Source organism: Phyllobates terribilis, unplaced genomic scaffold (genome assembly GCF_046119375.1).
Source record: "Phyllobates terribilis strain yellow unplaced genomic scaffold, ASM4611937v1 Scaffold_11__3_contigs__length_659146591, whole genome shotgun sequence".
Lineage (NCBI taxonomy): Eukaryota > Metazoa > Chordata > Amphibia > Anura > Dendrobatidae > Phyllobates > Phyllobates terribilis.
In genome coordinates, this window is record NW_027362771.1 from 8,396,896 (window position 1) to 8,419,328 (window position 22,433).

Below are 22,433 nucleotides of genomic sequence, written 5' to 3' on the forward strand. Positions count from 1 at the left end.
TGGCGGCCACAATGATTATTGTAGTCTGAGATGTTTTAGACAATCCAGGCTGTGGCCATATACCAACACATTAAAACTTTATTTGTTAGACAATATAGTCAGGGTATTGGTTAAAAAAAATGTGGCAAGAAGAAACTGAAGACCAAGTTCAGTTCCTGTTTGTTGCATCTTTGGACTCTCATCTTGAAGACATAAGCATTTGAATTTTTACATTTGTCCATTGTAAAAAAATTCAAAATTATGCTAAAGAAAATTGTCAGGCACTGTGTCCCTAGTTTTTCCCCGTGCACCATGTGGCAGATTCAAAACATGTCAGGAAATGTATATAGTTGTGCTTACTATTATATGGCAGCTTCAAAAAATCAAGAGCTTTGCTTGGCTGAATTAAGATTTGTTATGACCCAGCCCTCCCTCTATGATGCTGATATTTCCTTTAAAGGGGTCCCAATATAAACTAGCTTTGCCTATGAAGCAATATATTTGTATTTTTTGTTTCATGTGCAGTCTTTATCTAAAGACGAGAAGCTGCTAATGCTCTGCATGCTACTTAGTCACATAGAACCTGTCATATCTAGATCCCGATGTAAATCTGTTTAGGAACAAGGAAAGTGGACTACTAAGGGAAGGACACATGATTCATAACTTTGGCTTTGATGACAGGCTAAAGATAGTAGTTACGCTTAAGAGCTTTTTGAAAATTGAGCACATTTCTGCAGTTGCCTTCAAGCCAATGTGGTTACAAGTTAGAAAAATAATACAAATGTACATTTAAACAATAATACATGTTTAAATGCTTTTAACAGGATAGAGAAGGTTCTAAAATTAAAATCATTAAATCATTCTCTGGGTACAGAGAAAAAATAAAATATTATTAGAAATAAATGCCTAAACATCTCAAATTAACAAATCACGTTTGTTTTATCAAGTGAAGTAATCAGTATAGAAAATGAAAATGGCTACACTAACAGAAACCTGTCCTAGAATGTTAATAGGACCTATGAGTTTGTGCAAAAGGAAGCTCCACTGTTGTGACCTGAAGATAGCTTGACAATCTCCTGATCACAGCTGCCACTCAACATTCAGAAAGAGAAGGTGGACAGCAGTGTGGACAGCCTCTTCTTACCTCAGCGCTTCTGGAATCTTCTGTATTAGATCAGAAAAACAGGGTGGACAGCAGTATGAACAGCCTGTTCATACCTCAGCACTCCTTATATATTTAGTATTTGATCAGAAAGACAGGGTGGACACTAGTATGAGCAGCCTTTTCTTACATCAGCACCTCCTGGTATCTCCAGTATTAGATCAGTTAGACAGGGTGGACACCAGTATTAGCAGCCCCCTCTTACTTCAGCACCCCTGGTCTCTCCAGTATTAGATCAGAAAGACAGCAGTCTAAGCAACCTCTTTTTATCTCAGCATCCCTTGTACCGTATCTCCAGTGTTAGATCAGAATATCCACTGAGACCTACTCTTACACTTTCTACATGTAAAGGGAGGGGACAGAGCTAGGACATGTTTCTGACAGTCATTTTTATGTACTATGATGATTACTTCCCTAGATAAAAGGATTGTAATTTGCTAATTGTATGTATTTAGGAATTTATATATAGTCATTTTATCGTTTTATTAACTTTTTCTATTACCAGAAAACCCCTTTAAATGAAGTTTTAGGATAACTAATTTAAGGTATTAATTAGCCAATCGGAATATAGAGCTGATTTACAGCAGAACTCAGAGAGCGGGAGCTAAGACACTTCCTTCCTGCCTGTCAGATGCTGATCTGATGCTCTGCAGTGCAGATGCACTGCAGAGTACTAGATCAGCGATCAGGGCAGAAAAAGATGATGTACCATAATGGGACAATGTGAAAAAGTAAAAAAAAAAAATTAATAAAAATTATAAAAATATTTAAAAATAAAGAACAAAAGAATAAATAATATTAATCCAATAAATATATTTATCTGTGTAAAAAAAAATAAATAAACTATCCAGAACGACCCGACCTATAAAATTGTCCCACTAGTTAACCCCTTGAATGAACACCGTAAAAAAATAAATGAAAAACAAGGCAAAAAACGGTGCTTTATCCTCATACTGCCAAACAAAAAGTGGAATAAAACACGATCAAAAAGACCCACGTAAATAAAAATAGCACCACTGAAAGCGTCATCTTGTCCCGCAAAAGGCAAGCCACAATACATCTCTGTCAGCAGAAAAATAAAAAAGTTACAGCTCTCAGAATAAAGCGATGCAAAATGAATTTTTTTTTTTTATAAAATAGTTTTTATTGTGTAAAAACACAAACAAAATATATAAATGTGGTATCACTGTAATTTTACTGACCCGACAAATAAATATGTCTTATCAATTTTACCACACGTGAAATGGTATACAAAAATCCCTAAAAAACAATTCCTGAATTGCTGGTTTTTGTTCATTCTGCCTCCCAAAAAAACGGAATAGAAAGTGATCAAAACATGTCATGTGCCGAAAAATGGTACCAATAAAAACGTCAACTCATCCCGCAAAAAACAAGCCATTATATGACACTGTCGGCAGAAATATAGAAAAATTTTAACTGGTAATGCTAAAACTTGTTTTTACAATAAAATGCGTCTTTTAGTGTGTGACAGCAGCCAAACATAAAAACCCTATATAAATCTGGCATCGCTGTAATCGCACCGACCCGAAAAATAAAGCGGACTAATCAATTATATCACACGAGAAATGGTGTGAAAAATAAATAAAACCTATTCTTCACCTGCTGTTGATTAGTTCATTATGCCTCCCAAAAATTGCAGTAAGGCTCAGCACACATTTATCCTGCCGCTCTGCGCTGAGTTCTTTCCGTGTAAATCTCTGAAATATGTGATTCAGACAGAACCCCCGGCAGTAGATTCCCTATAATGAGGCAGATGGAGGCACTGTGGACGCCGTCCGGCCAATGATCAAGCGGTGTCCATCTTTTTATTAGCCGATGCTGAACAGAGGCCAGACGGAGTCCAGAGGAACTGCTGCCTCATAGTGAATGGATCCTCCGGGGGTTTCATCTGAATCATGTCACTCGGAGATTTAGATGAAAACCCCAATATAAGTGCTCAACGTAAAGCGCTGGATAAATGTGATCCCAAATGTTATGTAAAATGTTCCCAACAAAAGCTTCGACTTCATTCATAAAAATAGCAAGTCCCCACTTAGGTCCATCATCTGTTAACAAAAATATAGGGGCTTCGACATTACTGGTAGCACAAAGGCTCTGGAAAAGCGCCCTGGCTCCTTGCCCTCCCAAACAAATCCAGCAAATTATGTGCTCCCAATTCCAAACGTCACCCTCTCTTCTGAGCTTCAGTGTGCCTAAACTGCAGTTAGTGTCCACATGTCTGGCATTCCTGTAGTGATGAGCACCCACCTAATTTATGGGTGCATGTCTCCAGAAGCACGAATTGGGCATTTTGTACTGGCCACTACAACGTACTGGTCACTACAGCATACTGGTCACTACAATGGCAGTTTGCAAACTTCACTTAGCAACATCCACTGCTGCTTGTTTCTGGAAAAGACCCATGGAGTAAAAATCATAATTACACCTGTAGATATATTCATAAAGGTGTAGAATTTCCAAAATGGGGTCACTTGATGGGAGATTCTGATCTTCTTGCACTTAGGGGCTCTGTTTATGGAGTCCGCAAACTATTCAGGGAAAATCTGCACTCCAGGAGGCAAAAAGCGCTCCGCCACTCCGGAGTCTCGCCATATGGCTAAGCAGGTCTGCACAACCACATATGGGCTATTTCTACAATCAGTAGAAATTGTGGGATAAATTTTGTTGTCATTTTTACCCATTTCCCAGTGTGAAAATGAAAAATATAGGGCTATACAAAATTTTGGTGGTAAAAATGTAATTATTTTTTCTTCACTGCCCATTGTGGTATAAAATGCTGTGACACACTCATAGCGTCAATATGATCACTGCACCCCTAGATGAATTCATTGAGAGGTGTAGTTTGTAAAATGGGGTCACTTATGGGGGGTTCGGCTGATCTGGCACCTCAGGGGCTCTATCAATGTGACATGGTACCCTCAAACCAGTACAGCAAAATCTGAACTCCGATATGGCGCTTATTCCCTTTAGAGCTTTGCACTATCCCTCAAAAGTAGTTTTCGACCACATATGGGGTATCTGAGTTTTTCCTGTTACCCTTGTAAAAATTGGGTGCTAAAAAAAAACATTTTTGTTGAAAAATGTGATTTCTTTATTTTCACAGCTCAGTATTATAAACGTCTGTGAAGCACCTGAGGGTTCAAGGTGCTCACCACACATCTAGATAAGTTCCCTGAGGGGTCTAGTTTCCAAAATGGTGTCACTTGTGGGGTGTTTTCATTGTTTAGGCACATCAGGGGCTCTCCAAATGCAACATGGCGTCCGCTAATTATTCCAGCAGATTTTGCATTCAAATAGTCAAATGGTGCTCCTTCCCTTCCAAGCCTTGTCATGTGCTCAAACAGTAGTTTTCCTCCAAACATTGAATATCGGCAGACTCAGGAGAAATTGCAGAACAAATTTAGTGATCCATTTTCTCCTGTTACCCTTGTGAAATTAAAAAAAAAGTTGGATCTAAAGTAAAACTTTTGTGAAAAAAATGTAAATGTTTATTTTTTACTTCCAAATTGCAAAAATTCCCGTGAAGCACCTGAAAGGTTAATAAACTTCTTGAATGTGGTTTTGAGCATCCTGAGGGGTGCAGTTTTTAGAATGGGGTCACTTTGGGGTATTTTCTGTGAAATAGACCCCTCAAAGTCACTTCAAATGTGATGTGGTCCATAAAAAAAGGGTTTTGTACATTTTTTTGTAAAAATGAGAAATCGCTGGTCAATTTTTACCCCTTATAAATTCCTAACAAAAAAAATTAGATTTCCAAAATTGTGCTGATGTAAAATTTTGAAAATTGCAAAAATTTCACAATTTTCTCCAAATTTCCAATTTTTTCACAAATAAACGCCAGCCATATCAAGTAAATTTTAGCACTATCTCATGAAGTACAATATGTCACAAAAAAACAGTGTCAGAATTAGTGTGATCCGTTGAAGCGTTCTAGAGTAATTAATTCAAAGTGACACAGGTCAGAATTAAAAAAAACTGGCCTGGTCAGGAAAGTGAAAACAGGCTTCGAGGTGAAAGGGTTAAAGGTACATTCCAGGACAAAATGCATTATAAGATGGGCAAAACTTGGGGTTATTATCACTTGATGCGCCACTGTTCCATACCCTTATGAATATCTGGTGTTGTCACATAGTCTAGAAAGGTTGGGAGCATGTATTTATGCACCTCACAAAAATGTCCTGCCCAGCAGACACAAAGAGTGATGACTAACATTATCAATCTCTCAAAATCTTGAACCTTAATATTCATAAAAAGTTTATTGCTTTGAAAAGTTTGATGTTCTATTGTTGTTACTATAAGAGGTGGTCGGGTTGTTGTATTTCCCCCTGAAGACATCAATCACATTATTGTATTGTAGTAATGTTATGTACTTGCTATATTGTCTGCAGTAATAACCACCGGCCACAAGAGACCACTGTCTTCCCTTTGATAGTTTTAGATTTGCCTGTGGGCTGCAGGATCCTGTGTTCAGGGATGAGAGGGATAACACATAGACAGCCAAGGAGGGGGTGAAGTGGCTGGGGACAAAAAGGAAATTAGTTGGGGGTAGTGAGCAGTGTTGGAGAGGAGGTGACAGTGAGAGCACAGGGAGATGAGTGGGGGAACTACAAGGCTCAGCATGGAGAGGTACTAGTTAAAGAGGCGGCAGGACATCACACTTAAGTGGGATCTCTGCAAGAAAAAGTTTTACAAGTCTGAGAATTGTACTGTCCAGCGAGAAGGAGACCTTGGGACAAGGTAGCACCCTGTTGTGGGTACTGATACGGGAAGCAGTGACTCTACGAGCACCACTGGGACTGATATAAGCAAGGACAGAGGGTATCAGGGTCATAGCAACAAACATGGACCCGTAAGACCCTACACCTATTTCAAACTTCACCCCATTCCTTTACCATACCTGTTGCCAGAAAGAAAAAATGCTAACTATAACTCTGGGAAAGGAGCCAGTGTATTGTATGAAGGGCGATGAAGAATGCACAATCTGTTACTCACTGATCACTAGTATGTTCATAAAAATGACATGACATGATTTGTAAGAATTGGTCTGACTTCCTAATTGTAAGGGTTAAATGGAGCTGTGCTGCACTGAGTAAATCAGAATGGATGATGGAGGCAGCAGATTCAGGAGGTGGTTGTTCATTAAAAGAAGCATTGAAAACATATGTGAGTGCCAGGATTTTACTCTATTGATGCAAATTCTGATTTTCCACATGCACCACCTTTCCCAAAACGGAGTGCTGACCATGACCATTTCTACTGGTTTTGATTCAGGTGAGTCGTCGCACACCTGCAACACTCAATTTTTTGTAACTGGCCCGGATGTGGAAGGGGAGGCTAACTCAAACGACTACCATCTGGGGCCAGCTTACAGTACATCTATGTTTTAATGTACCATGTACAATATACAAGTTCTTCTCACTAAATTATATTATCATCAAAAAGTTAATTTATTTCAGTTCTTCAATACAAAAAGTGAAACTCATATATTATATAGAGTCACTACAAACAGAGTGATCTATTTCAAGTGTTTATTTCTGTTAATGTTGATGATTATGGCTTACAGCCAATGAAAACACTAAAGTCATTATCTCAGTAAATTAGAATAATTAACAAAAAACACCTGCAAAGGCTTCCTAAGCGTTTAAAAAGGTCCCTTAGTCTGTTTCAGGAGGCTCCACAATCATGGGGAAGACTTGTGACTTGACAGATGTCTGTCCAGAAGGCAGTCATTGACACACTCCACAAGGAGGGTAAGCCGCAAAATGTCATTGCTAAAGAAGCTGGCTGTTCACAGAGTGCTGTATCCAAGCATATTAATGGAAAGTTGAGTGGAAGGAAAAAGTGTGGTAGAAAAAGGTGCACTCATCTTTGTCCCCAGCTGGCGCAGCAATCAGCACCAGCAACCAGCAGGGGACCATGATGAGAGTAGTAGTCTGCTCCCGGTGTCTCCACCTGTAAAAATAAGGATAAGATAAAAAAATTCATATACTCACCTGTCCTAAGTGTCCCACCACCATCACCATCGTTATTGGTCATCACCATCATCGCTGCAGAAAGCGGGCCCCAGAGCTGCGCTGAGCTCAGCGAGTGACAGGACACCGCTTGCTGAGCACAGTTCTGGGGCCTGCTCACTGCAGGAGTCATTCACCCTGGCTCCTTGGCGTGATCGGTCACATGGATTACAGTGGGGGACACTTAAAACAGGTGAGCATATGAATCTTTTTATTGGATTCCTATTTTTACAGGTGGAGACACCGGGAGCAGACTACTACTCTCATCACGGTCCCCTGCTGGTTGCTGGTGCTGATTGCAGCGCCAGCTGGGGACAAAGATGAGGGCACCTTTTTCTACCACACTTTTTCCTTGCACTCAACTTTCCATTAATATGCTTGGATACAGCACTCTTATTTCTACAGGTGGAGACACCGGGAGCAGGCTACTACTCTCATCATTATCCCCTGGTGGTGCTGACACAGCGCCGGCAGGGGACTATGATGATGTCACGGGTGTATCAGAGGTGACAGACAGTCGCCCTGCAGTTGGTGGCAGGAGATCTCTACATTTGGCATTACAGACATCTTCTTAGATGAGAAGCTGTCTCTAGGACCTAGCGGCTACCTCCCTCTGGTAATTAGCTCCCTGGCCTGGGTGTATATATACCTGGTGTGTCTGGAGGTGCCGGCTATATTCATTTCTACTTGTGAGGCTTTAGCAAGAGCAGTACTTCGTCCTCTCTGGAGCTTGAGGCCTAGTTTGCGCTTGTCTGGAGTCGTCTAAAGCTAAGCATTCTCCCCTTGTTTGTCCACCCTTGTTGTCTATAGAGTTTAGTGTAAATCGACAAGTGCTCATCTCCTCCTATCCCTAGCCTTAGCCATACACCAGGGGAAGACAGGGCGAGGTATGCGTGCGGCGATTGCTGAAGAGGTAATATAGGGACGGTAGTTGAGACAGGGTGACACTAGACCAGTCTAGGAGGTCTCCACTTCCCCCCTTCCCTAGTGTCTGGGCTCCCTTTCACTCTTCCCTCTCTGTTGCACTAAGTCTTTCCCACACCTGGTGTGACAGATAAGGGCAGCATTCAGCACCCGGCGCTTGGGAACAGCAATAACTGTACCGCTGATTCCTAAGCGCCGGTACGTGTCACATGGATGGCATCCATGTGTGGTACGTGTTTACACGGACCCATTGATTGGAATGGGTCCATGTGACCCATGCTGCCCGCTAAAAACAGATATATCTACGTGTGGATCACACGGACACGCGGTCTGTGGAAACACACTGACATGTGCGCTGACCCATTCTTTTGAATGGGTCTGCATGTGTCAGTGTCTCCGGTACGTGTGGAAACTGTCACCACACGTACCGGACACACTGACGTGTGAAAGAGCTCTTAGTGACCGATTTTAGAACATCCATGCCCAAAGCATTGAAAACCTGATGAGGACATATACAGCTTGACTCCACGTCAGGGTCTTTCATCCACATCTTCATCATCTTTCACAGGTTCGATGTATTGTAGGTGATGGTGATGCTGGCAATAGGTTGTCTATCACCGGCATCACTGTGTCAGCATGTTCATGGACTCTTTTACGTTTTGTTTCGACAGCACATGATTAATGCTCATATCTGGAGCTTCTGAATGAATCCATATGATAGCATCATCAATGGCTCTGGATCTGCATATCATATTCAAATTCATAAGATCACCAGATTCTTGTCTTGTAATTAATAGAAATAAATGTTTAGCAGGGAATAAAACAGAAGACGTTTTCTAATCAGATTTTTAGATAGATGCACAGGAAAAATGTCAAACTATGATTGACTAATACACTAAATTAGGGAACAGCGCTAACTACAGGCGGCACACGGACATGGATATCTCCGGTACCGGAAATATCAGGACGTGTGAAAGAGCCCTAAAATACATTTTACTATTTTCTACTATTGAATAGCACTCCAAATCGGTATTTCTGTTTACCCTGGTTGTTTTCCGCTCACTTTACAACCTCCTAGTAAGCTATTGTAGGGGATCAAGAATTTCGATTTCTTTTCAGCTTGTGTTTCTAAAAGGAAGAACCTGAGGAATTTAAAGCTGGATGTGAGGATGATGAGCAAAGAAAACATTCCTTTTAATCATTGCCATAAAAGGAGACCTTTTTCTGAAAACTTGTAGTAACTCACAAAGCTTTTTGACTGAGGATGCCATCGCCAAGAAGAATCATATTAGAGTAGTAATTCAGTCTTTAAAAGGGGATATATGTGACCATGACTCCATTCAGTCCACCTGGCCAGAGGAGTCCCCTGTACTGCCAATTGATGTTGGTCCCAGCAGGAGATCCCAAACTAATTTGAAAATGATCACCTGCACAGTGATAGGTAATAATTTTAGGAGACTAAAATACTTCTTTAAGGAGGATAGAGCAACTTGTACTTCTCGGAGGCATTCATATTTTACAATAACTTCACTAGATTTAAGTAGTAAAATTGTACTATAATGTGCTGGTTAACATTATAGACTAGACCTAATTATATGGCAGATTACTGTTCTCCCTATCATCACACACAAGAATTGTCACAAAACCTTAGATTTTATAGGAATAATATGGTCTTTACAACTAGTTTTAATAATATAAGTTTTAACTTTTTAAAAGGTATAATATGCAAGAGGGTTTTGTGGACATTAATTAGTCCTTCAGTATAGCATTCAATTGGTCACTTATTTACAGGTAGTAATAGGGAAGGGGCTGTCATTTCTCATTGTCCAGCAATGGCTTCTTAATGTTTCATCTCTTTATTAAAGAGAATATGTCAGCAGGTTTTTGCTATTCAAACAGAGAGTAGCATGATGTAGGTGCAGAGACTCTGATTCCAGTGATTTATCACTTACTGGGCTGCTTGTTGCATTTTCAGTAAAATTCATGGTTTATCAGAAGGAGATAATCACTGGAAGAGTAGATGACTCTTGCCATGTAGTCTTTCTGCTCTGTGTAAGCTCAACCACAGCAGTAATGAGCAGCATTCTACCTATGCATCTGAATGCGGAAAGCTGCCAATCAGTGGTGTGGGTAGAGTTATACAGAGCTCAGCATTCAGAGAATGGTAGATCTGCAGCAGAGAAAACAGGGATTTTATTAAAATGACAGTATGCAGACCAGTAAGTGACACATCGCTGGAATCAGTGCCTGTGCCCCTACATTATGCTGTTCTCAGATTAGATAGCAAAAACTGGGTAACAGATTGGCTTTTATAGTTACTTTTCATGTAGTTACTACTTTATAATAATGCTGGCTGTATGGGTTGTTACTTCTCAAGCAGTTTTCCTAAGTCCTTATTCAGACATCCATCTTTTTTACGGATAAAACATGTATCCATAATAATCTATGGAGCTGTTCACATGCTCATATTTTTTTGCAGACAAGAAAGTGGTTCACAAGAAAAACACAGACCCTTGGCCATTTTTAATCTGAGTCACAGGCCAATTTACCTATATGAGTCTAGGGGTGCGTGAGTAACACTGCAGTGAATAGGACAAACTTTGTAATTTATTTCTTCTTTCATGCGAGAAAATTACTGATGGTAAAAACGAGCACACTGACCAACCACTGATGAAACTCAGATCTAAAACACTGATGAACGTGCATGACAGTAGAATCCCAGACGCCTGAGGCCTTACAGAGCCCAGGAGCCGCCTCTGAATTCAATACGTATAATGGCAGCTCAAGGTGATTTTTCTATAACTCCCAATAGCAGCATTTAATGTAGAGATTCTGAATGCGTTAATACACCAGAAGCCAGCATGTTGTATAGTATATTGTGTGAGCTTTCTATATACACATATGTAGACAGTACCCTTATATATTTCTGCAGATAATACTTTATATATAACATTAAATTCTTATGTAACAAATTCACATTGGTACGGTACACACAATAATATGCAATAAACTAAGTTCAAGTGATGCTGAAAATACAATATGTACACCAGCCATACGCATATTCCTACATAACAGAGCTCATTTGCTATGCTGTTATTTAGTACATGACGCATGTATGTGGGGTAAGAATTTACCTCCAGGGACGAAAAAATGGACCAAAAAAAAGAGAAACCTTGACAGTGATTTTCATCATGAGGACTTCGAATAGAAAACACCTATTATCTGTGCTGAAACCGATGTATAAAGTACTTAGCAGGGGCAATTGCACTCCCCTCTGGCCGACCGCCACAGAGACCCTAAGGTATGCAGATAGAATAAGCGGATGTCAGTCACGGAGGATACAAGCACTAAACACAAGCTCACCTTTGCCTCCAGATGGCATTGTTGCAACATCATCACTGCTGGTTCTTATGCCATTGTTGAATGTATGTCCGTCTGCTGGTTGGAGCTGCCAGTTTAGCCCCAGGAGATGCATTGCTGCAGGAGAGACAAGGAGACACAAGTCAGTATAAATGCATTTATGCCCATCAGTGACTAGCAGGCTTCCATATACAATAGCTTATGCCACAACAGCAGGGATTTCAGTCATCATGTCTTTGTGAACACAATTATGCCGGCAGAATAAAGAAGACAAGTGTAGGATCATGTAGACATATTATGTAGGACCACACCATAATTTAAATAGTACTACTAAATTTGCTATCTAATGTTTCTATGACTGTATTACACCCTTTTCAAGAAGAAGTGTTTTTTTTCTTTTATTAGTATGATGTGATATTTCCAGTTTTGTTTTTCCCTTTATTAGCATGCTGAGATATTTCTAGTTATGTTTCTTTTAATCAAAAGGTTGGTTAGAATTTTTACATTCAAATCAAGATTTCTGTAAAGATTTGATATTTTATAAATGGTAGAAAAAAATATTTGTGAGAATTCAGATAATTTGACAAAGCTATCTAAGGATATATACACACGGCGTCTTTTAGACACCAACATACCTGCAGGGTTTTGCCAGAGGAAGTCGCTTCATGCCGGTGTCTTTTGTCATGAAGCGTCTAGTTCTGGCTTCTTTTGGGTTTTTTTTCATCGTTTTCATTTGCAGTTTCTTCTTTCGGACAGTTTGATATAAACTACTGAGTGGCTTCCAAGCGGAAGCCTCCTGAAGATTAGTCCGGTCACATCTTTTAGCCGCTTCAAAATTAAAAATTGCTTAAAATTTTGATCATATGCACAGCAAGTCATTTTGACATTGCAGTGTATGTGTTCATTCTTTTTAGCATTTCTTAAGCACTTTTTCAGCCAGCTTCTTGAAAAAAACATTGTGTGCACATATCTTTAGGCTGGTTTGACACATCTGACATTTGCGGTCTAAGTACGAACTGCAAAGTCCGGACAGGCTGCAAGTGTCTTGATCTTAATTCAGCAGGCTGGGTAGTTAGGGTCATGTGACCCATGGCAGTGCAGATATCACGGTCTGTGCTACGACGTGTAAAGCCTGCCTTAGGCTGATTTGCCATGTTTCCAGTATTGTTTTTTTTAAGCCTGAGCCAGACACAACTAATGCACAGTTGTGTACGCTGTGCACCGCTCCGACATCTGTAGCCGGTACTTGATAACACTGCATTTCCTGATCTGACTCTGAAATGAATCCAGGTCATCAGATACTGATGAAAGGGAAAGATCCCATAGAGAAGAAAGGGAACAATGTCAGATAAATGGAAACCAATTTATATTCTCTGTACTCATATATAGATATCGCTGCTTTACCTTTCTGTAAACTTCCCTATGTACCCTTAATATAAAAAGAGAAAGATAGTGTAGAAGTTATTCTTGGAAATGTGTCACGCTGCAGTCTTTACATGTGCTTTTCCCTGCTTAAGTTTTCCCTCATTGCAGCCAACTGTAGCAAAAGGAATAGGGCAGGATGCCTATGAAAAAGTACACACTGGATCTCTTAAAAAGATGTGGCAGAGTGATACATATTGTGAACTGAATTGTTTCTGAAATTGCATCATCTGGCTGCTGAGAATAAAAGTGCATGCTGCTGAACCACATTCAGGCTCTTTTCAACTATTATAATGACTTCATTATTTAAAGGAATATTCTCTTGCTATTAAAGTTTACAGGGTGCAGCACTTCTGACACAATCAGAATTCTTAAATATAAGATGAAGCAGAGCTGAAAAAGCTGACCCCACACATAACGTCTCTCTAACTACATTGTCTATTGACAGTGAGCTGCTGATCAGAGGAGGGGGGGGTGGTTGGACTAGGTCTCACCTGCTGCTGTAATCCAGTAATCCAGGCAGTAATAGTCTCCTGGTGATAAAGCCTTCAATTAAATAACAGCACACAGCCTAATACATGACACATCACTGAATTCAGTGTTTTACCCCACCTCATGCTACCCTCAGATTATATAGCAAAGACCCATTGACAGATTTCATTTAAGTGACAGCATACTGCTTGGATATTATATATAGGACCTCCAAGAGCGAGAAAATGAAGGGCCTGCAGAACTACAGTTTTTCCTTGCAAAGTGGAATTGCAGCAACATGGCTCCATAAAAGCAAATGAGGGCAGCTGCAGCCTTCTGCATCACTAGGTGTCCTGGAAGTGAGCTTAGCGTTGAAGCATTGCTATAACCTGTTCATTCTCAGGATGGCTGGGGATCACCTGCAATCATTAGGTGATGGCATATTATAGAGTAAGTCATATGTCTTGTCCTTATTTAAACTGTGTCATCCAACAGAATACAGCAGTATGAAAGCCTCATACTTCCTGTGAAAGTTATATATATATATATATATATATACACACACACACACACACACATGTGCAGGCTATAATGAGATAATATCCTTTCCTGCACGTGTCTAACAAAACATATTCTCTTATGTAGTTCTAGTCAATGTTATGTGAAGTGACAAAGATTGAAGAGAGCACTACACCCAGTAATTCGACCCATTTCATACATCTCCTCTACACAATGATACTGTGAATGTATGACACTGTTTGCAGTATCATGACAGAGAAGCCTTGGAATACTTGTCTTGTTAGCGAGCAGTTTCAATGCCATGTTTGGTGGAAGTTTCCAACCCTACAGCATAACACCTTATTTCCGCTGTTAGACTATACAACAAAATGTAGGCCAGGGAAGACATGTGTTGACAAGCTGGACGGTCGGGTAAGCTGCTATCATTTTTCAATAAATCTGACAATTAAAACAGTGCTAAGTCATTTGTAGAAATTTTTAGCTGCTAATTTGTTAATTAGAAGGTAAATTTAGCAGAGGATTTATAATTGGAGATCATGGAGAATACTGAGTTACATATCACAGTATATCTCATTCAGTCTATATCCTCTCATGATATCGTTCATTAGCATTGGCATGATGAAGATATATACCAGAGGCTATATATTATCTATTAAGTTAAGAATAGACAGAATATTGATTCACATGAAAGTGGGCAGCAGATGTATTATTTATACTGTACAAGTAGACAGCTTAATGTTCTGCATATAAGATATTGCCCTATATTAAACTGAATACCAGATGTGTAAGTGCATGTTCTGTCCTGGCAATCTTAAGTCTACTTAGCAGAAGATACTATTCAAAATAGTTTTCAGATAAAATGGCATACCAGATATCACATAATTCAGCATAGTGCACCTGGCATGAGAGGACGCAACGAATCTGAAGTCTTTGTGACTGCAAAATTCCAAACCTAGCCCTAAACATATGAAAGTGCAGATTGCACTCATGGGTTATATGAAGCTTGCTGAAGAAATACAGAAACAGAGGTTATTACAATTGTTGTATCAGAATATACTTGTTAAGTCCTATTGTGACCCCTCATCAATCAATAGAATAAAGTGGCAGCAACACTTGGAAAAAGAGTTACTTCCTCCTCATCGCATCGAGTTTGCTCAGCTTCCTCCAATCATGTAGCTGCCTGGAAAAAAGGCCCCTTAAATCCCTCAAGGGGCCCAAAGAATGCGAAGAATGTATTGGTGTGTAACAGTGTTCCGAAACTCCAGTCCTCACGGCCCCCAACACGTCATGTTTTCAGGATTTCCTCAGTATTGCACAGGTGATGGAATTATTATTAATAATTATTATTATTATTATTATTATTAAGGCATCAGAAATTACCACAGGTTATCTCACCTGAGCAATAGTTAGGAAATCCTGAAAACTTGATCAGTTGGGGGCTGTGAGGACTGGAGTTTGGGAAACACTGGTGTATAAGTACAGATGTAGCAAGTGCCAAACAAACTTTTGTAAATTGAAGCTCATGGGCCCCAATGCAAAAAGCTCCAACGAGGCCCCCAATTATTGCATGTCTTTAATAGCATTGGTCTTTTTATATAGGCCAAGGGGACTTTTTGAGCCCCCTGAGCTCCAGAGCCTAGGTCCAATTGCAACCCCTGCAACTATAGTATTTATGCCCTGAAGGCTATCAACTACAATGTAAATAGGCGACCTAGCTATATGTGTAGTGGAAGTGCCATCCGAACATTCATTAACATGAAACGAGTGTTAGTTTGGTGCCTGCTACATCTGTAGGCATGTCTGCTGTATAGCAGTGTAAAAGAGCTGGTTATGAACTAGTTGTTAGTGATTGTTTCTGCTTTGGGAAAACAGCAAGCGAAGGTCCTGATAAATGTCAGAATAGAATTTGTACCAGTCTAACAGAAGAGGACAATGGAAGGCTTTGTATTTACAGGTAAGATATAGATTTTGGGTTGAGTTGAAAACATAATCCTTTCATAATCCGTTTCATTCTAATAAGAGAGGTGAATATCACAGATATTGGTTATTCGTAGAAACCTATTACCAATTCCATAGTGCCACAGTGCTTGAACTAAGCGTTATCGAACATAACATTCAAGCCCTCTTGCTCTGACATTGGCTGGTAAATAACTCCTGATATCTCAAAATCTTATGTACTATTAATTATGTATAAGCTTTCCAATATTTTATTTTCATTTCCCTGAAAAAATTAATGTGCTTTGCGATCTGTCAAAGTCATTGCCACTCACTGTGTGGTCTACAGCCAAGTCAGATACTTACAATATCCGAAGTACAAACATTGGATGCAATTAGCAAATTAATTGGGGCAATTTGCATGTGTATCTCTTTGCAGGCAATTTACCATGATTGTACTGTCTTGGCTCTTGGCCCTTGCAGATCGGTACCTGTGGCAACATGAGTGATGATAAGTTATAATAGCTTCATGTATTAACCCTTTAACCTAAATAAAAAAATATGCTAACTTAATGTGCTGTCATGCTGGGAGAAGTGACATTGATTTCTTCTTGCTTTACTATATTCAGTCTAACTTGTCTATTCATAAAGTGTTTCAAACTTGTAGGACTGCAGATAAATGTACTGCATTGTGGGGGAATTGCAACGAATCACTTCCATCCGAAGCTCCCTGCTCGGTCTTCACATCTGGCTTAGGGGCACTTTGAAACTTCAAGAAGCCACCTAAAGTGTGACATGGGGCGTTAAACCTTGCTATTTCTATTATATCTATCCACTGGTTAAAAATCCATAGAGCTAATCAGGCAGGTAACACTGCTTACACATTTTGAGTATTAGGCTAAGTGCCCACGATGCAGAAATGCTGCAGATTTTTTCTGCTTCTCCCTGGCAGGAAAAACACATGCGGATTTTACATGCGTTTTTCCTGCCAGGTAGAAGCGTTTGTGAAGCGTTCTTCACTTGCATTTCTGCATGCGGGTTATCAAGCGCTTTTCCAAGCGATTTTAGCATCACTTGGAAAAGTGCTTGACAACTTGGTCACACTATATAAATCCATGCAACCAGCATGGATTTATATAGTGTGACCAAGTTAACAGTTAAAAAAAAGAATAAAAATGGTAAAAAATAAAAAGTAAACATTATACTCACCTTCTGATGGCCCCCGGTCTCCTGAACGATGCGTCCGGTCTCTTGTATGGCTCGCGGTGGTCTACAAGGACCTTCCATGACGTCATTTAGCATGTGACAGATCACGCTACCGCCGAAGTCCGCGGTTGAGTGACCTGTCACATGACTAAATGACGTCATGGAAAGGAGACCGGGGGACATCAGAAGGTGAGTATAATGTTTATTTTTTATTTTATTCTTTTTTTACAGGTTCTATAGTACCCGAGTCTGGAGGAGAGTCTCCTCTTCTCTAGACCCGGGTACCATCCGCACATTGAATCGCTTAATATTCGCATGTACAGATGAAGTGATGTGGATATTAAGCGATTAATGCAAGTCAATGGCGGCAATTACGCTGCGTCTCCGCAAAAATAATGGGCATGCTGCAGATTTTTCCGCAATGATAATCCGCAGCGGAAATTTCCGCAGCATGTGCACAGCACATGCGGATTATCATGGGGCACGTATTACCAAGCGTTTTTTAAGCGTTTTCGCTGAGGAAATTCCGCTGCAAAAACACTTGAAAAACGCATAGTGGGCACGCAGCCTTATCCACATTATTATTTATAGCCAGGCATTGTCTTTAGTGTGGATGGCACTCTAAAGATGTAAGCTTTGTTACTTGTCTGATGATTTGCACTATGAATTTTTAACACGTGAATAATAAAAATTTGGGAAACACACTTAAAGGACTTATGACAAAGATGTAGAACAGTGTTCATGGAAGTCATGTAATGCTGGAATATAGGGCAGTATAAGAGTATTTGGTTGTCTTATTTAGTAATTCATGGCTATATATGTGGTATCCCAGTACTGCTGCTGAGTGCAACAGTTGTGTGGCAGTGGATTCATTCCAGTGTGCCATTGTGAGTTAGGAAAAGTAATACAATGAATGTTGTAATTTGCGTACACTGAGGATTCATAAATGCATTGAAAATTGTACTTTGCTGCCATCTACTGGTCAATGTATGCATATGAAAGTTAGGTGATTAATTTCATCACAACTAGCTGTATGTTTTTTCCCTGAGGAAGAAGTGTATTATACTGCAAAACGTGTCAAATAAAAAACGCATGTCTAATTAATTTTATGAAATTGCCATTTTCAATTATTAGCAGCGAGAACGAGTCCACAAATCCTCAAAGCTGCCAATGAAATGGCTGGGAGCAGCCTCCCCGCTCAGTGCACACACTTCCTGTGAGCTGGAAAGAACAGTTTTATTCTGTTCCTGTCTACGCAGAGGGTAGAAGCTCCAATGCTGAGAGGACATTATTCTCCACATAATCGCCTCCTCAAAAGAGTGAAGCCTCATACAGTCTGGAGAGATAAGGCTGAGGTCTTCCTATGTGCTTTCAGCCGGAAGCCTGATCCACATGTCTGCCAGGCCACACACTTTGTCTGGCCTACCCCCTGCAATAGGGAACGGTAGGGCCTAAACCATGGGTACTTCCACACTACTAGTGACGCCACGGGGAGCCAACCCGTGAAGGTCCCTCCATCAGTGTAGCATCACCTGGACTGTGCATAACATCTCCCCCAATAGCAAGTGAAAAGAGCTGTGCTCCAGCCACGAGGCCCTAAACTTGCTTTTTTAATAAGAAGGAGACACCTTCTTTCATATGCACAATATGCAGCATAACCTATATTGTGTATTACAGCCACTTTGCCGTTAAATGAGAGACTGTACCCTGTTTTCTGCTTCAGTAAAGTGTTACATTTACAAGTTTACAAATGTGTCTGGCAACTTGAAATTTCAGGAATATCACGGGCGCTCCAAGACCTGCACCCAGACACCCACCACAACAGGAGCGCCCCCTATAGAACAGGATTCATGAATGCATCTCTGCCTATGGTAAGAAATCAGAAGAACTTAAAGGGGTTTTCCCACAAACAAAAGTTGATTTTAATCAATAGATCTTGGAATAATAATAATTTCCACAATTGGATGTGTTTAAATACAATGTTCTTGTGCTGAGATAATCTTATAAATGTGCCCCTGCTGTGTACTGTGTAATGGCTGTGTCTGACTGTACAGGAACATGATCTGATCATACTACAGCTCCTGGGCAAAAGAGTATACAGATATTACTGCAGGGGATCACAGCTGATTCTTTTTGTGAGGTAAAACATCTCCCTGCCGACCTTTAAACCATGTTTTACCTCAAAGAAAGAATCAGCTGCAAACCCCTGCTGTAATGTCTGTATATTCTTTCTTCCTCCCCTGGCCAGGAGATGTTCCTGCACGATCAGATACAGCCATTACACAGTACACAGCAGGGGCACATGTATAAGATTATCTCAGCACAGGAACATTTTATTTAATCACATCCAACAGTGGAACTTATTATTATTCAAATATCTATTGAATAAAATAACTTTTGTTCATGCTGGCCAAACCTTGGGTAGCATAATTCAGAGTCTGGCTGCTCTTTGAAATACTATAGTTTAACGATATGGCCGGCACTATGGGCAGAGACGAGACTAGTCCTGAGCCACCTCTGGCTTGCTTTTCCCAGCACTGCTCCATGTGATTGATAAAACTGACCTCCCATTATTATTCTACAGGTCATTACGAGTTCATAGACACCAAAAATCTATAGGTTCTTTTTTATTTAAGTGGTGAAAAAAAAATCCAAAGTTTACTAAAAAAAACAAAAAAATAGCGCCATTTTCCGAGACCCATAGCGTCTCCATTTTTCGGGATCTGGGGCCGGATGAGAGCTTATTTTTTGCGTGCCGGGCTGATGTTTTTATTGATACCATTTTGGGGTAGATCCGATGTTTTGATCGCCCGATATGGCATTTTATTGCAATGTTGCAGCGACCAAAAAAACGTAATTCTGGCGTTTAGAATTTTTTTCTCCGTTTACCAATCAGATTAATTCTTTTTTTATATTGATAGATCGGGCAGTTCTGAACGCGGCAATACCAAATATGTGTATGTGGGGTTTATTTTTTATTATTTTATTTTGAATGGGGCAAAAGGGGGGTGATTTAAACTTTATATTTTTTTATTTTTTTAAAAAACATTTTTTTTACACTTTTTGCAGCAACTGTCTTATCGCTTCTGCTACATAGAGGTGATGAGCAGATCACCTCTATGTATCAGAAATGCTCCTGTGCTATGAGCGCCGACCACTAGGTGGCGCTCATAGCAATCTTTACATGACAACCACTGGGGTCTGCTGCAGACCCAGGGTTGTCAAGCCCACACATCAGTGACCCGCGATCACGTGACGGGGTCACCAAAGGGTGGGGTAAGTGACGCGCTTCCGGCGCTGCTCTGTTAAATGCCGCTGTCAGAGATTGACAGCGGCATTTAACTGGTTAACAGCCGCGGGTGGATAGCGATTCCACCCGCGGCTGTTGCGGGCACATGTTAGCTGTAAGAATCAGCTGACATATGCCTGGTTCAGTGCGGGCTCAGCGCCGGAGCCCATGCTGAACCAGGGATGATGGCCTGGGGCGTACTAATACGCCCCAGGCCAGTAAGGGGTTAGTAAATCTGTGTCTCAGTGCTATTGACTGCATTGTTCAGCACAGAAGAGCCTTCAGTCATTCCCAAATGTGATGTGAAACTACCGGTATTAATATCATTACCGTAAACGTCCTCATGGTGGAAAAAAAGCCTAGATGATCAAAATGAATAGTAGCCATGATCACTGATTTCCTAAGGCAGTATTCATGCATTCACCTGCAGGGGCGAATGAGAGTTTGCAGGTAACATCTCAGTTTTACCATATCTCCCAACTTTTGAAGAACAGAAAGAGGGACAAATCATGTGGTGCTGCGGTAAATTTTGGTCACTCCCCTGGCCACACCCCAATCCATGCCCATTTACCATTATCTTTCTCCCCTGGCAGGAGGATTTGTCAGAGGGGCGCTGGCAGTGAGTGAAATTCTATGTGTCTTCTGAATTCTCACAGAGCATGCACTGCACACTTTTAGTATTCTCCGTTGCAAAAGTATGTGATTTGAATACTTCTGGCCACATTCTGAATCCTGCAGTGCGCACTGTGAGAATTCTGAAGTCTACAGTCACATAGAATGACTTCAAACTCATCACAAACTTGGACAACCCATTTAATGTTCCTAACAGAAATAAAAATATGAGAATTAGTCAGTATCACAAAAAACATTTACACACAGGTACCTTATAAATGATGTTGTCTCTGGAGTCGTTCTTTTTCTTTTCTTCTTCATCTTGTCCAGACACCATGATGACTTTTCTCATCCACAACTCATCTCTGCAGACTTCCATCTTCTCTGGTCTTCTGCAGCACATCCCGACACAATGCCCTTAAAGATACAGTGTCAGTATAATGCTCCTGATTACAAATATCTGCCCTACACTGAGCCCCTGAATAAATAATTGCCCCTCAGTATATTCCCTGCACAAAATATGACCCCCACACTGTCCCGCTGATAGTACATGCCCTCCACACTTCCCTCTCATAACCATACTGGGTCCCCTCTTCACACTCCCCCCTCCTTAGCATACTGTCTCCTCCTGGCTGTGACCTTACACTGTCTCCCTCATGCTTCCCCAACCCCATCACACACACACACACATTACCCAGACTTTATTCTGTGCCCACTCACGCTTTTCTCCCCCTATACTGTCTCCTCACACTATTCCCCTCAATAGTCTCCTCACACATTTACCCTCTCACTTTCCATACTGCCTCCTCACACGACTCCCCATACTGTGTCCGCACACATCCCATCACCCTCACTCCCAATACTGTGTCCGCATACATTTTCCCACCGATCCTCATACTGTGTCTGCACACATCCCATCACCCTCACTCCCAATACTGAGTCCACATTCATTTTCCCATCGCTCCTCACACTTTGTCTGCACACATCCTCCCATACTGTTTCCTCATACATGCCCAACATCTCAACCCTTGCTCTCCAAATTGTGTTGGCACCTGTCCCTTCCGAGCTCCCCAAACTTGTTCTCAAATCATCCCCCTGTTAAACTAAATCTCCCCCACACAGAATAAATACCCCAACACACAGTAAATCACCCCCAGCCCCATTATATTAAATCTCCCCCACACACACATAGTAAGTACCCCCCCTCACGCATAGTAAATACCCCCACACAAATAGTAAATGCCCCCACAGAAACAGTAAATACTTCCACACACAGTAAATTCCCCCCACATGCATAATAAATCCCCCCCATACACACAGTAAATACCCCCACACTGTAAACCTCCCCCAGCCCTGTTACACTAAATAACCACCTCCACCCCAACATTTAATCCTTGGGGTCTTCAGCTCCACTAATGTGGACCACTTACCACCAATGTGATCCTCTGTCTGCTGCGCCATCGAGTGATGACATGATCACATCACATGACATGATCACGCTCCTGATGTTGCTCTGATCCGG

The 22,433-nt window shown here is 40.8% G+C and overlaps 1 protein-coding gene across 11 annotated transcripts in view; it reads right to left on the reverse strand.

Moving 5' to 3' along the window:
- The window catches only part of TENM2 (teneurin transmembrane protein 2), a 2,544,132-nt gene that overhangs the window by 1,086,096 nt on the left and 1,435,603 nt on the right, over window positions 1–22,433 (reverse strand). For all 11 annotated transcript variants that reach the window (XM_073651122.1, XM_073651120.1, XM_073651119.1 and 8 more), the window contains one exon: window positions 11,461–11,574. In XM_073651122.1, coding sequence (XP_073507223.1) covers window positions 11,461–11,574 — 114 coding nt within the window. The remainder of the gene's footprint in view (window positions 1–11,460; window positions 11,575–22,433) is intronic.